Source organism: Ascidiella aspersa, chromosome 8 (genome assembly GCF_963924565.1).
Source record: "Ascidiella aspersa chromosome 8, kaAscAspe10.2, whole genome shotgun sequence".
Taxonomy (NCBI): Eukaryota; Metazoa; Chordata; class Ascidiacea; order Phlebobranchia; family Ascidiidae; genus Ascidiella; species Ascidiella aspersa.
Genome location: NC_139454.1, coordinates 14220982 through 14237603, shown reverse-complemented (window position 1 = coordinate 14237603; position 16622 = coordinate 14220982). Strand labels below are relative to the sequence as shown.

Here is a 16622-nt window from a genome sequence, read left to right as displayed (position 1 = left end):
TAACGTTTTGAAAGAACGTTTTTGTTGCGTGAAACCGAAACCATATATTGATGTTAACAAACAACATTTTTTAAACGTTTGACTGAAACGTTGTAAGAAAATTGTCTTTTAATTAAGGCTTAAAATGGATAGAGTAAATGTTATACAAATGTAAAATTCTAACGTATTATATAAAACGTTTAAAAACGTTTGATGAAACAATGTAAAATAGTTATCTAATAGTTAAAAAAACAGATTTGTTTTTTTCTTCGAACAAGTTTTTTAAACCAGACCTTAAAATCCCATTTCCAAAACTATACATTGCACATAGAGTTACGTTAATATTAACGATAAAACACAACATCTACAGAAGCTGGAATAAGTTTAAAATTCTACATTGTTTAAGGACATAAAAAAGTACCGCATAAAATTTGTTTTTACATCAAACCTAACCCATATTGTGACGTTCAAGATCTATCATACTTGTCGAACATTAAAACAATCGGAAAGAACATTTGTGTTTCGTATGACCCCTTATGTTAGCATCGGCGTTCCCAGTTTATGCGAGTTTAGTTTGCGATAATGAAGGCTCAGAAAACGTGCTTTTTTGCGTGCAACTGCAGCGTTGTGCGTGCGTTTTAGGGCTTTAATTAAATTTCGAACTAATATCGTTAAATGCTATAAAAGTAAACTGTATAACCAAGAAATGTGCAGACTCGTCTTGGCGCTGGTCTAGAATCCTACAATAACGCACATTATTTACGTGTGGGTGGGTCAGGTATTTTATTTAATAATAAATGTAGTTTTACTTGACCCAACCACACCCTAACTGAAATTGTGCAAGGATTTAATAATTGTTTAAACGCTGTGGTATAGGATTCTAGAGACCAGCGCCAATATTGAATATTACTATTTGGTGTACGCTGATGTTTTTGCTATGCAGGGGATTTTAAACATAAATTTCGAGTTACATGGATAATTATAGAAAGATATATAAGCGTCGTTGGATCAAATTACGAAGAGAAAAGAACCGCAAAAAGTTAGAAAAAGAGTACTATCGTAAATTTATTTCTAGTAGTGACAGTGAACCAGAAGTTGTTATTTCGGCGCTCTTTCACTGTTGTACGTAAAAATTAATAAAAAAATTTTTTTCTTCATATGCCGCTTACCACAACGCATATTGTTTTGGTTAGGGTGCGGGTTAGCGTTTGGTTGAGGGTGGGTCAACTTATTATTAATAATAAACAAAATATTACTTGACCCACCCTTACCCAAACGCTAACCCAAACAATATGCGTTGTGGTATGCGGTATTATTATTTTTTTTTTGCATAACTTTTCACGTACAATAGTGAAAGAGCGCCGTTATTTCTTACTTGCCATCCAGTTGTCATACACTACTAGTAACTCCAAAAACTGTTAATTTGGAACAAAGGTCCTCAATGGAGTATTTTTACTTTTCCTTGCAAACTCAGCTATTTAATCATTTTTCTGAATTTTCCAAATTTTTTGAGCGCTTTATAGACATCCTACATATATGGTTGAATATTGATGGGTTGCCACTTTTTAAAAGTTCAAATAAATGTTTGTGGCCTATTCTATGCAGTATTAATAATTTACAGCCATCATGTGTGTTTCCTATTGCTCTATTTTATGGATGTTCAAAACCTGCTAATCTAGATTTTCTTAAAGACACTGTAGAAGATATAAAAGCATTGTTTCAAAATAAACTTATGTGGAAAAGTCAGAAAATTTATATCTCTTATGTGGAAAAGTCAGAAAATTTATATCAAGCTTCAAAGCATTATATGTGATGCCCCTGCCCGATCAATGGTAAAATCAACAAAATCATTTAATGGGTATTATGGTTGTGATTTTTGTACACAAAAGGGTCTATGGTTAGGAAGAATCACCTATACCAAGAATGTGTAAAATTTAAAATGAGAAGTGATCAATCTTTCCGGGACCAGATTAACAAAGAGCACCACATAGGGATTTCACCTTGCCAATGAAAGGTTGCCAATGAACATGATTCAACAGTTTCCTCTGGATTACATGCATCAAACTTGCTTAGGTGTCATGAAAAAACTTTTATTGACATGGATGCGTGGCAACAAAAAAGTACGACTATCATAGCAAGTCCGATTTTTTTTTGGTATACAGATATTTCTTTTAAATTTTTACAAGTATTACATTGCCGAAAATAAAAAAATGTTAGAAAACCAAACGCATAATGAATTTTGCAATTATGTAGTTAAATTAATCAAAAAGTATGTGAAATAGACTCGTGTCTGATTTGTCTAAGAGACGGCGGGCCGGATGGATTTCATTGGCGGGCCGTAGGTTGCCGACCCCTGATTTAAATAATGTATTGTTTTATCATTCATTTGGGACACTTTTTGGTAAAATCACTAACAGAATGACTCTTTTTTTAGGATTTATTTTTGTTAAAAGGTAATACATTTATATTTTACATAGTAACAAAAGTGGATACAAGGTAAGGTACACATTAGTTTGTAAATAAACAGTTACATTTATATATTGAAAAGAAGCTTTTCTGAATTAAATGGATCACATGGTTGCCATGTGAAACAGCTTTGGTATAGTAGTTTGCCAGTTTTTTCTGTATTCTTTTGGAATATTTTCAACTTCTTATTAAAGCTTTCTTGCATTTATAAGATGAAAATGTACTATTCAAATTTTTATTTTTTCCCATAAATAGTTATCTTGTACTGTACTTAGATGTCCTTTGCAATTGTTGAATTTCTGGATGAAGAAACGGTAGAAGTTGTGTGCAATTCATGGATTTTTACAACGGATGATGTAAATATATTTTTTGTTGGATGAAATTCTTAATTGCTTTTAATACCTATCACAGTTAACATCTAAATAATATTTATCTCTTTGTCACACTTTTGCATTCCCAGAAAAGTCTCACTTTGTAAAACTTGATTAAATGCAGTGGCGTAACCAGGGGGTGTATAGGCACAATATTTTTTTAATGTAATTCAGTCATATGAAGCTAATGCAAAGCCAAAATCGATAAACGTTGACTTTCGTCTCTTGTTTCCTCCTGGGCCTACCATAAACACTGGACTTTTTTCTCTGTCACCTTTCTCTATTCGTTCAGGTTGGCTGATCGGCAATTGTTTATTCGACACTTCAGCAAATACAATAGTTCATTTGTACTCCAAAAAAATTTGCTATGAAGAAGGTGTATTTTGTACATTTTTTCGATCTTGTTTCACTTGGACGCTCACTGCCAGGCGTACCACATCTTGCAGAGCAATTATTTGAAATAATTAATGCCCACTGTCCCACAGCGTTGTATGGCTTTTCAAAGCAATCATTAGCATCAGACGGAAAATGGGGAACTTGCTTAGTTGAAAATCCGAGACCCTCTTTATTAGATTTCTGTATACACACCTAATTCAATGTATATTTATTGTTAATGGTTGGGTACATTAGGTTTTTTAATAATTTTGTATAGAGTTATTTGCACAGTGTATATATATTTTATATTTTACAGAAGAAAAAGAAATGTTATTGGCCACATAATCATCCAAAACAAAAAGCAAAAAAAAATCAATTACCAGACAAAGACAATTGGAGTATATATAATGTGAGAGTATTTGGTTATTCAGGTGAGATTGCATTACCAAACAGACAGCTAGTTATTTATTTTGGAAAGCTGATAAACAATGCCTTTCAGATGGCTATAGTGATGCTTTAGTGAAGTGTAACAAAGCTCTTGAAACATCAAATATTGAGGGTTGTGAGTTGCATGAAGGTATAAGGCCAAAGAAGCGCCCAAGAAGATATTTAGATGAGGAAGGTATGATGCTAATGTTTGTTTACTAGGAGATTATCAAAAGTTGAGTTTAGGTTGTTTGACAGACGGGAGGAGATGTTTATTAACAAATAATATTATAGCAATGGGGTACTTTTCATCAAATTAACGTATATACATTTTAACCAATATTTTGAATACCATTTTATCTTTAAAATAAGTAAACAACTAATATGTATTTTTTATGTGATGTTTTGTTTTTGAGATAAAGGGTCTTCATTGAACGATGTTCATACTGAAAAAGTCCTTGGAGATATATCATTTGATGAAGGTATTTATTTGTATTTATATTAAATAAATGTGCCAAACAGTGTAACCTTTAAAACAGTGGTTCTCCAACCCTTTTCTTCTTGTGGCCCCTTTTAAGTCTTCGTTAACTTGCCCGACCCCCAATTATAGTGTATAATACATAAACCAGAGTCAATAAAAAAACACATTTTAAAAATGGCAAAATTCACATTGTAAAAAAATCTAGACAGATTGTATCAAAATTTGGCTAAAATGTCCAGATTTAAGTGTGCACATTGCACAATGAGTTAAAGTTACAGTTTGAGCGTCCATTCATTTTTATTACACATTGTTTGACTGAAGCTATGCTTAATTTGTTAATTGAAAAGTGTAATGGTTGCTTTTTCTTCTACAATGCGAAACTTTTAGTTCATATTGCTTATTTCTTATTAATTTTTTTTTATCAAATACTGCATGGCGACCCCCAAAAAAACACTTGCGACACCCAGGTTGGTAACCACAGCTTCAAAATATACATTCAAATTCCCTAAGATGTATCCAGTGGTTCTCAGCCGGGATGCAATTTCTAACACTCAAGGGTGCCATGAGACATTTCAAATTACTTTGGATTCCCATTTTTGCTTTATTAAGTTTCTGGTTACAATTTTTTATACGATTAGAGTGCAACAAATCAACAAGGTTTTTCAATCTTGTTTATTGTGATGTTACAGTAATCCAAGCTAAAAATACTAGTAGGGGTGATGCAAGCCAAAACAGGTTGAGAATCACTGATGTAAGCCTTGTGTAAAAGTACCTTAAACATTACTTTAAATATTACTTTGCAATGAAGTTTCCTTATTTCTTCAGATTTAAATATATATGTTAAATCAAATGTGTTAAAATAAAAAAAAAAGTGTAATTTGTGTATAAGTTTTGTAAGTGGTACTCTTTAAGTAGTGTGAATTAAGTTAGTTGCACTATAAATGTAGACCTTGTTGTTATTGAAGGAGCCAAATAGTGCACTTGAGCCTTTTACACCTTTACAATTTCCAGTTGGCGCCATTTGAGTTTTAAAATTTGGTACTGCGTTTGTGCATGTCGGACTCGGGACCCGGGTAGTTTTACGTGGTCTTACTGGAGTCCCTAGTCCATCTCCAGCAAAACAAGGTGACTCCTTGAGTCCTGAGTCCGACTCTGCAGCCCTGTTAATGAATATCAATAAAATTGTAAGATATTTTTGTATATATTTGTTTTTTTAGGTACTACAAGCAGTCAAGAATTCATCGAATCTACAATGACAGGTTGTTTTTTAAAACAATTAGGTTATATGTGTTATTATAGAACAGAACTTTTATAGGATTTTGTAAATCGCTTCAGCATATAAAAATATTTTTACTTTGCTTTTAAATCCTTTCATGTTTGCTCTTACTATTGTTGTTTTTGCAACAAGTTGTTTAAACAATAATTCTGCCAAGATAAAAAAATATTTTCATTGTTTTTAGTTCAAATAGGAAAGATTTTGGGCAACCAAAACAAAATTTTAAAACTACTGGAAACTAAGAGTTCCGCTAGTGATGCGGAAAACAAATTTTTTGAGATGGTGCCACTGGACAATGAAATCGAATTTTCTGAATTGGAAGAAAATTTAAAAAACAAGACAACTAGGAGATATTTGGTAAGTTTTTTTGTTTTCACCATAGAATGTTTATTTTGCTAAAAAAATTTTGTTTACATTAAAATCCTTGTTTCACCATAAAGACAATGCAATGTACAGCATGTTTAATCCAGTAGTGTACCCATTTTCACCTAGCTGTTGTCTGTATAGTGTGTCCAAAAGCAATAAGTTATTATAATAAACCAAGGAAAAATAGTATTGGCTTTCAATGTTAAAAATCTTGTACAGTATGACGTAAAGCTTGTAGAAATTTAAAAAAAAATATCTAAAACAAAAATTCATGGTTGCAAAATTTTTTCAGACTGCATGAACCAACTACTTATCGATATTATAATATTTAATTTGTATTTGCATAAATAACAATGCCTGTTTTAATAGCAATTTATCAAATCTGTGCATTATTTCGCAATAAGCCTATTAATATTTAGATTATTCAGGGGCCAGTGTATTTTTTTTTTGTAAATAACCGATACTGACGAGCAAACTGCATTCTTTTTTTAATTTCCAATTGTAGATGTGGAAGAGGCTTAAAAACCACAAGTCACATCATTTTCTTAAGGGGGTTGGGGGCTATGCTACACTGCTTACATATTTTACCGTATGTAGGTATTTTTGAATGCTAACATTATATGCAGGTGCAATACTTGCGGTCAACCAGAGGAAAGGGCGTGGGTGAAACAATACGTAGAGCTATGAAGCACATTGGTACCTACAAGCTTTGGTCTACCTTCAGCTATAAAGGCCGAAAAGGAAAGAAACCATTCATGGAATCTAAATTGTGTAAAGTTATTGTGGGTATGTACATAAGGTGTATTACGGATAATGTTAGTAGAAATACTACCAGCTAATTTACTTTTGTGTGATATTCAAACTTCTGTGAACATTAACCACCCTGATGGTAAACAGAGAATGTTTTGAAACGCAAATTAAAAAAAAAAAAAAAAATAACATGTTGTAGTATTATTTATCAGAGTTGCCTGCCATATTAATAATTGTTGAGTATAATTGTTATCCAGGGGACAAAATCTTGATGTATATATTGTAGGCACAGTTATAAAAGCTCATGAGACTACAATTAAAGCTGTAGAAGACGAAGTGTCAGCTTTTCTGAAGCATGCGCCCAACAAACCGGGTGGATCAAATTTTTCGGTAAGTTGATGGGAAAAAAAACTTTGACGTTTTAAAATGACAAAATCTATACATTGTACAAAAATGTACAATTTAATTGTATTATTATGTTTTGTCCAAAAAATGATCTTAGCAACCAGTGCTGCGGAGTCGGCCTCGGGCCTCGACAAAGTCGGTTTGTTTTGCTAGAGTGCGACCTGTTCTTACGCAGTACCAATTTCAGAAACTGATTAATCTGTTAAAAGTTGTAATAGCATATGGTTGAATATTTTCCAACCATGTATTGTTGGTTTTGAATCATATGACACCGCTATGAGCGGATTGCTAAATATCCAACTTACAGCTGGAGTCAGACTCGGGTTAGTTTTAGCCGACTCCGCAGCCCTGTTAAGCAACCATATTGAATTTGTCAATTAAGAATTAAAAATTATTGTTGTTGTTAATTCATATCGTTACAGAAACAAAACAAGACTTGTGACAGCAGCAACACCTCTATCAGCAGTGGAAGTGGAACTTTTCCATATCTTTCTTCTGACTCTGAGGAGTGAGGAGCAATAACGTCCATATATTTGATGTTTTTGGTTTGTCCGCGTACAACTTTTCATATCGTGTGCTCCTAATTTTAATAAATAAAGACCTTGAGTACTACGCTGTATTGTGATTAATTGAATATTATCCATGGCGTAATATTGCAGACATTTTTAGTAATGAACGTAAATTATTATGTTTTTTTCGCATAGGCAATGTTTTTACTTACATTTACATTGTCACCATAATAACGTGTTGATGACTGTTTATGCAGGCAAAAATCCTTCTCATGTAACTTAAAAATGTTGTTTACACATTTACGGAAAAAATACGTTTGTTTGGAAGTTATTAAAAACGTTTCTTGCGCAACAATTTAACGTAATGGCGACATAGTTAAATAAAGCTATTAAGGACGTTTACCACAACGTTAGTTTAACGTTTCTGGCTGTCTACACGTTTACGTAAAAACAACGTTTGTTTTGAATGTCATAAAAACGTTTCGACTGGCATTAGGTAACGTTACGAGGACGTATATAAAAAAGTTATTAGGACGTTGATGGAACGTTAACAGTTACGTTTACCACAACGTTATTTTAACGTTTCTGGCTGTCTACACATTTACGTTAAAACAACGAACCAGAATAACGTGACTACAACTTTTTTTTGATGTGAATATAACGTTTAAACAACGTCAAATTGTTTGCTGGGTAGTTACCAGATGTCACTGAATTCAGTTAATAATTTTGCAAATTATATTATATTTGATTGCTCAGTATTGGAGTATGTTATTATAATGTTAAACTTCTCCACTTGGTTTATTTTTATAGAACTTGCTCATATTTACTAGTTGAACTATAATAAGAACACATATTATTCGTCTGTAACTGTGATTCAGCCATTCTGGGATTATGTTGGACATTGCTTAAAGACATATCAACAGTACACTGGAAAAAAAAAATAGTCAGTCTATTCCTCAAAGATACAACAAACCTCTGGTAAGATTATTGTGATCGGGGAATCCCCATGCTTCCTCCGATTTTGAAAAACACGACTGATCCGACAGCGATGTTGGTTACGTACGGTCGATGCCCACTGCTACGATTGTGAAACGACCTTATTCTAATATATCGTACGCCTACAAGCCCTACATGTAAATAAATTTTGTAACAAATTCCATTAATGATTAACTCATATTTAATCATGTTGACTAGGTTAAATCAAAATTAATCATTCATTATTATGCTCTAAACAGTTTGACAAAGACTTTTAACCAAGTAAAAAATGATTTATTTCAATACTTTTAACGGTGCTATAGTATGTTAAGCTGATCTATAAAAATGTTTTAAAACAACACCATACCTAATTTTAATATACTATGATCGTAGGATCAGCATAAAAGTGTATTATGCAAAAAAACAAGGTCTAACTAAGATAAAAGAGCTGTTATATCTTATTCAAGCAAGGTTTCTCAGTGCACGTGGCTTACTTCACGCAATCATATACCTCAGAAAATAAGACTCAGTTTAATTTTCCATTTTGATTTTTTTTTTTCAGAAAGCAATCATCAAGGAAAATACAAAATGGTATCAAAAATCAGGAGATATATCAGCATAAAGTACTTGTGTCATGTGTTGCATGTATAGAGTTACATGCTGTGGGGACTTGGCTCTCAACTCTGATGCTATAAAAGCACCAAAATTGTCAAACCTATCATTCTGCCTGGGCTCACTTAAACTTGCCAACCTTGAGTGTGACGTTTCTAAAACATTGAGCATTTTTCTCTGCAAAAAAATATTAGCATGGTAATATTGCAATAGACCAAACACCTAACATTTTCTTTACATACTAAACTGCAAAAAAGACTACATGGTAATTAGTAACAATGTATTTACCTGAAATTCTCTTTGATCACTTTCTTTTACTGTCTTCCTCTTCTTGCTGCCGTTTGCATCATAAACTGTCTCACTGCATGTTGGAGTGTCACTGTTGTTTAACTGTCCCTCCAATTCTCCATTTGAAAAGGCACTACAATATGTATTGTACTTACAGTATATAAAAGCAAATTCATTGAAATATAAAGGAAGAAAACTATTTACATTACAACCAGAGCTGTGGAGTTGATTTAAAATCTTGTGCCTGAAACCTTCAATTATAACTCTGATTAATAGTCATACATTTACTATTTGTGCTTTAAATATTTGTGTAACTTAGAACTCCTTTTTTCAGTTTAATGCTACTCCTTTGTCCGAAAATTACTACAGATTCTCACTCCTCAGACTCGAGAAATAAAATGTTTATACATCATCTGAATATATACATATTACATACTATTGTCATAAAGTGATAGAGGTTCAATAAAGTAGTGTTTTTACCAAAATTTTCAGAAACTGTAACCATTTCCTCAGTTTCTGTGACTTCTTGGGAGAAAAAGTTGTCCTTTGTGCTAGAAAAATGATGCAGAAATATTTGTTGTTTGTCAAATGAAAACAATGAAAAAAAATCTGTCTAAAGCTCTGCATATTTATATGGTTTAATGTTGCTACCTATCTCTTATGGCTGAATTTGGTGCTGGAATAGAACTTACAATTTGAAATTTTTTAAGGAACAAATTCTGTATGAATATCAATGCATGAATTTCCAACAAATCTGTATAGTATTTGAAACATGCTATTAACACTGATTTTAAAGGCATTCTAATAACTCTTCCTTGAAGTTTTTCTGGGAGTACAAACAAGTCACACCTTCTGTGTTTTATATAACTTTACAAGAAAGACAGCTGTGAAAAGTATGGCCAGGCTTCCGGAGCCTGCACACCAGATCCACTTGAAGCACTAGATACCTTTTTATGATTTCGTGCATAGGTGCTTCTCAAATTTCCCCATCGCATCTGGCAGAACTGTACTGCGTATTGTGAAACAAATAGTGGTAAGCATTGCTTTAACTTAAGAATATCAGTAAACTGATGAGCAGTAGATAGTGTATAACAGTAAAATAATATTAAATGAAAAGTTTTAAAAACAAAAATACCAGATGAATTCATTTTGGCAGCGACTTCTTTCCAGGCACTTTCATTTTTGTTTTTATTTTTTTTGTCAGGGTGAAATTGATTGTATATAATAGGTAGGTTTGACACAATGTCAATCAGCTTCCGATTCCAAGTCTCTTCCTCCATTATACAGTACTTAATTAATTATTATGCTGTGAAAACCAAAAACAATTTTACAATATGTCAAATATGTTTTATAGTAAATATTCTCCACAAAGAAATAAAACATCTGTTGTTCACTTTTATAACATTGTTGTTTTCAATTATTACACTTTCTGAAACTGCAATAATGTTAAAGACTGAAAAAAAGTACACTGTCTCAGTGGTTATTCATTTATAACATTGCCTTTATAAGTGTAATGTCTAATTATGGTCTCCTATGGTCCACTGCCATGGCACAGCACCAACTGGGTTAAAGTGCTGACACAGTTCATCCCTAATAAATCTTGCTTCTCTAGCATAGAAGTTCGATCCGATATTTGTGACCCTGCTAAGGTTGACTGAGGTGGGAATCGAACTTCTCCAGGAACCAGGAATGCACTCTCCAGACTCATCTGGGATGTCACCAAAATTACTGGATGGTGACTGCAAATAATTATGAAGTGCAATACTTGCTTGGACTGCCATTTCTGCAAGCTCAGGTTTGTAAAAATCTGCCATCTTACAGCTAAAATACCAAACGCATTTTCCACTACTCTGCGGGCCCTACTTAGTCTATAATTGAATATTTTTTTTTTCCTTTGTTAGAAATCTTCCAGGATATGGCTTCATCAGATGCTTTTTTAACGGAAAGGCATCATCACCAACTAGCATGTATGGAACTGTTATACTCGATTGCTTTAATTTGGATGGAGCTGGAATACCCAGGAGATTGCTCTCAAGTCTTCGTCCTATTTCAGAATTGAAAAGAATACCTCCATCGCTATGAAGACCAGAGTCCCCAATGTCAACCAAAATAAATCTGTAGTGTGCATCACACACAGCCAACAAGACAATTGAAAAATAACCCTTATAATTAAAATACTCTGATCCACTATGTGGTGGACATTTTATTTGAATATGCTTTCCATCAATTACACCAATACAATTTGGAAAGTTCCAAAGAGTTTCAAATTCAGAAGCAATTTTGATCCACTCTTCCTGGTTTGGTGGTTTTAAAACTTGTCTGCCATGGACATTCCAAATTGCTGAAAGGGTTTCTCTAAGGATTTTCCCAATAGTTGAATGACCTACTCTAAAAGAGTATGACAACTGCTTTTGGGAAGATCCCGTTGCCAGATACCTGATGAATTTATATTCTTTAGTTTTTAATTGTTTTATGTTATACTTAATATATTGATGTCATACCTGATAGTCAATACAAGCCTCTGTTTGGGAGTTATTGGTTTTCGAAAGTTTGTTGTAATTTTTGCTACATGTGGCGATAGTAATTCCAAAATATAATTAAATTGATCAGGGTTCATTCGCATATATTGCCTAAATTTTTCTGGATTTTTTTTTTGCAAGTAGTTTGTCCACAAGAAGAAATTCTGATTGACTATCTCTTTCCATGTTAATCTCATCGGCCCAGAATTCTCTGCTTACAAAAAAACTGTTTTTTTGTGAAAAACGATAAACTTTATTTACTCAACATACCTTGCTTCGTTTGTTTTCAAGAGACTATACGAACAAGCTGCTTCTAGTTGAACCAACACAACTTTTTCACGCAATAATTGCATTTGCCATTGATAGGATAAAGACATTTTTTATGTAAAATGATGCAAACTAAAGGTGTGTTTACTTTTTTATAAATGTATGACTATTAATCAGTTGTTGACAATACAAGTTGTAAATTACTTTTACCCTGTTTGTTTGTCCTGTGCTATTATTATGCTTGGTTAAAACTAAATACAAGTCAGACCATGATTTGACTAGCCTACTTTACTCCCGACGTCCTTACGTAGGCCCAGCGTCGTTAGCTCGTCTTAACGCGTCGTAAGCATCGCTAAAAACAGCCGCTCTGCGTATGCTCTGACGCAGTGGGCATTAGCCGTCGTTAACGTTCGTCGTTGTCGGTTCAGAAGGCCTAACGACGAGCTTACGACGCCAGTGGGAATCGGGCTTAAGGCAAACCATTATAGAATAGAGTATTTATTTTACTTATAAACAAAACTTTAAACTGCTAACTGTCCATGGGTAAAGTTTATCTAGTTTAGGGCTACCCAAAGTTTTCAGGCTGTGACCTCATTTATTATATTAAACTTTTTGACCCACTAGGTTTAACAGTTTAAAAACTAACATTTCTCGATGACTGTCTGCTTTGGCATGCATTTATTGAAGTAATGTGCGTTTCATAATTTGCCATTAACATACCAAACAGAAAAAATAACAATTTTATGAATGTAGCACTTTGTGTAAAATTTAACTCCATGAGCAACCCCCAGTTTGGAAAGCCCTGGTCTAGTTATACAAAACTTCCGAGTAATTTTACCGATGTGTTGTTTGTGTATGTTACACTGTTTTTCTATTATTCAGGTTGAAAAACTGATTGTGAACCTCTACTTAAAAAGTTCTGGTCACAGAATGAGCAGATTATTTAAAGAGTAAAACACAATAAATTCCTTCAAATTTTCCCCCCTTTGACCATTTGTTGTTCTGTAAGAAGCCTATTAATTAATGTGAAACTTTATTCTCTTGTAGATAACATATGACACTGCTTTACACAAATTCCTACTGGTAATTGTTTGGGCTTTTCAGTGATTTTGATTTTTTAAGTCAGGGTTGTCCAAGGTTGCACAGTATTTCTTACATATTCTTTACGGGCCACAAAGCAGACTATACATGCGTGCCAGGAGCAGATAAACGATTTTCGTTTGTAACTGTCGAAAGATATATAAACTGCACAAACTTTCTGCTGTCACCAAATTGTGCACAAATAAAATCGAGCGATAATAATTTTTTTGCCAAGTGATAGTAAACTGGTTTATTTAATGGTGTAATCGGAAAAATGTAACCCTAACCAAACCATTGCAGGATGCTCGCTGATTGTTGGTCACTTATATTTCTTTAAAATAAACCCTGTACGCATTACAATAATTCAACAGTGCTTCGCGAGCCACAAACAACGATGTCGGGCCTGGGTTTTGGACCACCCTGCCTTAAGTAATCAATTTTTGTTAAAAGAGTCATTATTTTCCTACTTATTGGTACACCTTATATGCAAACTCAGGCAAGCAAAACAAAATAATGTTTATTTAAAATTTATTTGGTTAAACGTGGTAAGAATCAATCAATTTAAAGAATAAATAAAGTTCTTTATTGACACCAGATTCCAGAGGCCACTTCAGTATTGTTTTCGTTTTGTCTAGTACCTGGTCAACAGCGTCTGTATGAACACAATTTATCGACCAATATATTGCAAATGTTTTTTTATAATTTTATTAAATTATCTCTTTGCACTGATTTAGTATATTTAAATTTCAAAGTGTGTATTACAAAGTAAACGTTTTGTTTTATATGAATAAAATATTTATAAATTTTTACTTTGTCGTCAAAAGAGTTGTTAAGTTATTACTTATTCTGAATAAATTTCAGCAAATAAATTATAGACTCTAAAAGTATAGTGGCTTAATTTAGAGTAAATAAAAATATCCACACAGAACTAGGTAGCATACTGTACAGGTTTGAAATCAGGACTGCTGAGTCGGCCTCGAGGAGTCGGTTTGTTTTGCTGGAGTCGGACTCGGGACTCGAGTAAGACCATGTAAAACTACACGAGTCTCTAGTCTGAAATGCGCAGTAAACTAATATGACCACCAACTGAAAATTGTAAAGGTGGAATAGCATGTGGTGGAATATTTTCAAACCATGTATTATGAATGAGTTATACGACACCCCTATAAGTGGTAGCTAAATATCCATGTAATTTTGGTTACGTAAATTGGCGGAATACAGGCTGTTTAGTCAGGGCCGGACTCGGGACTCGACAAAATGCCACATTTAACTGGAGTCGGACTAGGGTTATTTTTAACCGACTCCGCAGTACTGTTTGAAATAGATATTTTTTGTCATTTTCAATGTAAGTTTGCGAAAAGTATTTTTTACCTCGAGTGCTTCTCATCTTTTCTCCCTTATAGCAAAAGTTTGGAGCTTACTTGCTGGAGGTTGTAGTTGAATATATCAAAGCCCATGTATAGAAGTAGGTGACATCTTGTAAACAGCTTAAATATATATATATCTTTATTCAGTTTAAACTTGATTGGATAACTGGTTGTAAAAGAATAAAGATTATTATTACATTTAATTTCAACAGATTAGAAAGCTGCGTAATCTGGTGCTTTCCTTTTTTAAATGAACAATATTACTCACTAAATTTGTGTTCACCAAACCCTATCCACTAAACTGGTACCAAACTGTGCAATGTTAATATTTCTTAACACCAAAACTAAAGAATAATTGAATATATTACAAGATCCCTACTCTAATTTGCTTTAAGTGTTTTACTGTAATGCTAAAATAAACGAAACTGGGGCAATAAAAATAACTTTAAACAATATTGTAATATTTTGTTTATTGTACTTATTGTACTATATAAGCGAACACAAAAAGTTGTACCAAAAGGCTTACTAGTAATAATAAAAAACGCTTCCGCAGTCATTAACTGGACGACGTTGGCGCGCCAACGAGTGTGTTACCATATTATATACCGGTAGTACTTATGGTCAGCTGATATTGTATGCCCTTTTTTAAGTGCGTTTACACGAAACTCGACAATGAAAGTTTGACACCTAATTCAAACATAACTTTTAACCTGTCAGAAATGTCGAACCTTAATATATATAAGCTGGTTGCTCCAAAATTTTACTTAACCAACATGCAAGTCAAGCCCAGTTGTTTACGTTTTACTATTATGCACTAGAGCGGAACGCTGTCGAAAGTAGAACAATGGGCTACGTCACAGTTTGTCCTCATGGTTATAATCTCTTTGCTTGGTGGTTGTAGTAATAGCAAAAATTACTACAATATGAAATACTTCTATACAGTATTGTTTGCAAGATGGGCATGGTTTTGCAAATATTCTTATAGCTAGTCAAAAAATAATTGTTTTACAAACCATAGTACTTGAGCCAAAACGTTCATAAATTTATTTAAAGTTAAAGTTTATTTTTAACTTTAATTGCATTATGATAGTATGTATAGTATTTGACCAATATTTGACCTATTTGACGAGTATTTGACGGGTCAATTGATCGGATTTTATTTGACTGGTCAAATGCACAACCCTAGTAGAAAGTAACGCAAAAAAATAAAAATCTACAAATACCTCATATCGCAATGCATATCATATTATTTGGGTTAAGGTGCGGGTTCGAGTTTGGGTGGGTCAAGCATTAATATATTTATTATTAATAAAAATGCTTGACCCACCAAAACACAAAGCCGCACCTTCACCCAAATAATATAAGTTACTTTCTATGTATTCAAACAAGAAAAAACGCCCCAAAATATCTTGCTTATAGAACCAAGCAAATCAAACGGGTTGGCGACCCATGGGTTGAGACACACTGCGACCTGAAAACCCGAGGTATTATTTTAAAAGTCAGGAAAACTATAGTGCCTACATATCTTAAATCGAAAGTTGTGGGACTATATAGGGCGTTCTTTCACTATTGTACGTGAAAGGTTATGCAAAAAAAAAATAATAATACCGCATACCACAACGCATATTGTTTGGGTTAGGGTGCGGGTTAGCGTTTGGGTGAGGGTGGGTCAAGTAACATTATGTTTATTATTAATAATAACTTGACCCACCCTCAACCAAACGCTAACCCGCACCCTAACCCAAACAATATGTGTTGTGGTATGCGGCATTTGAAAAAAAAAAATTTTTATTAATTTTTACGTACAATAGTGAAAGAGCGCCCCCTGATGCCTGTCACTGCAGACCAGTGGTTCTCAACCTTTTTTCTTTCGTGGCCCCATCATTTACGTTTAAAAAAATTCTGTGGCCCGATAAATTTTAATCAAAGAAAAAACTGTAAAATAGGTTTAGAACAAAACATAGCAGAACATATTTCAAAACAGATTATTTATTCAACCGTGCATAAGTTAGACACTTTGACTGAACAATAAATTTACATTCCTTTTTAATTCCTCCCCAAGCCATTATTTCTGTAAAATTAAATACAGTGACACAAATGAAACTAAATC

The 16622-nt window shown here is 33.3% G+C and overlaps 1 protein-coding gene across 1 annotated transcript; it reads left to right on the top strand.

Moving 5' to 3' along the window:
* Window positions 1-2312: 2312 nt before the first annotated feature.
* Window positions 2313-7437, top strand: LOC146136251 (uncharacterized). The gene is made up of 7 exons (XM_083395886.1): window positions 2313-2801; window positions 4040-4099; window positions 5316-5357; window positions 5559-5731; window positions 6367-6526; window positions 6777-6880; window positions 7318-7437. The coding sequence occupies exons 3-7, from the start codon at window positions 5351-5353 to the stop codon at window positions 7405-7407; spliced, it is 534 nt and encodes a 177-aa protein (XP_083252012.1). The 5' UTR covers window positions 2313-2801; window positions 4040-4099; window positions 5316-5350; the 3' UTR covers window positions 7408-7437.
* The last annotated feature ends 9185 nt before the right edge of the window (window positions 7438-16622 follow it).

What these genes read in the sequence shown, in the direction of transcription:
- LOC146136251 (XM_083395886.1), top strand. An exon ending in AGACAACTAGGAGATATTTG is followed by an intron (nt 5,732 to 6,366) that starts GTAAGTTTTTTT and finishes CATTATATGCAG; the next exon opens with GTGCAATACTTGCGGTCAAC. An exon ending in ATTGTGTAAAGTTATTGTGG is followed by an intron (nt 6,527 to 6,776) that starts GTATGTACATAA and finishes TATATATTGTAG; the next exon opens with GCACAGTTATAAAAGCTCAT.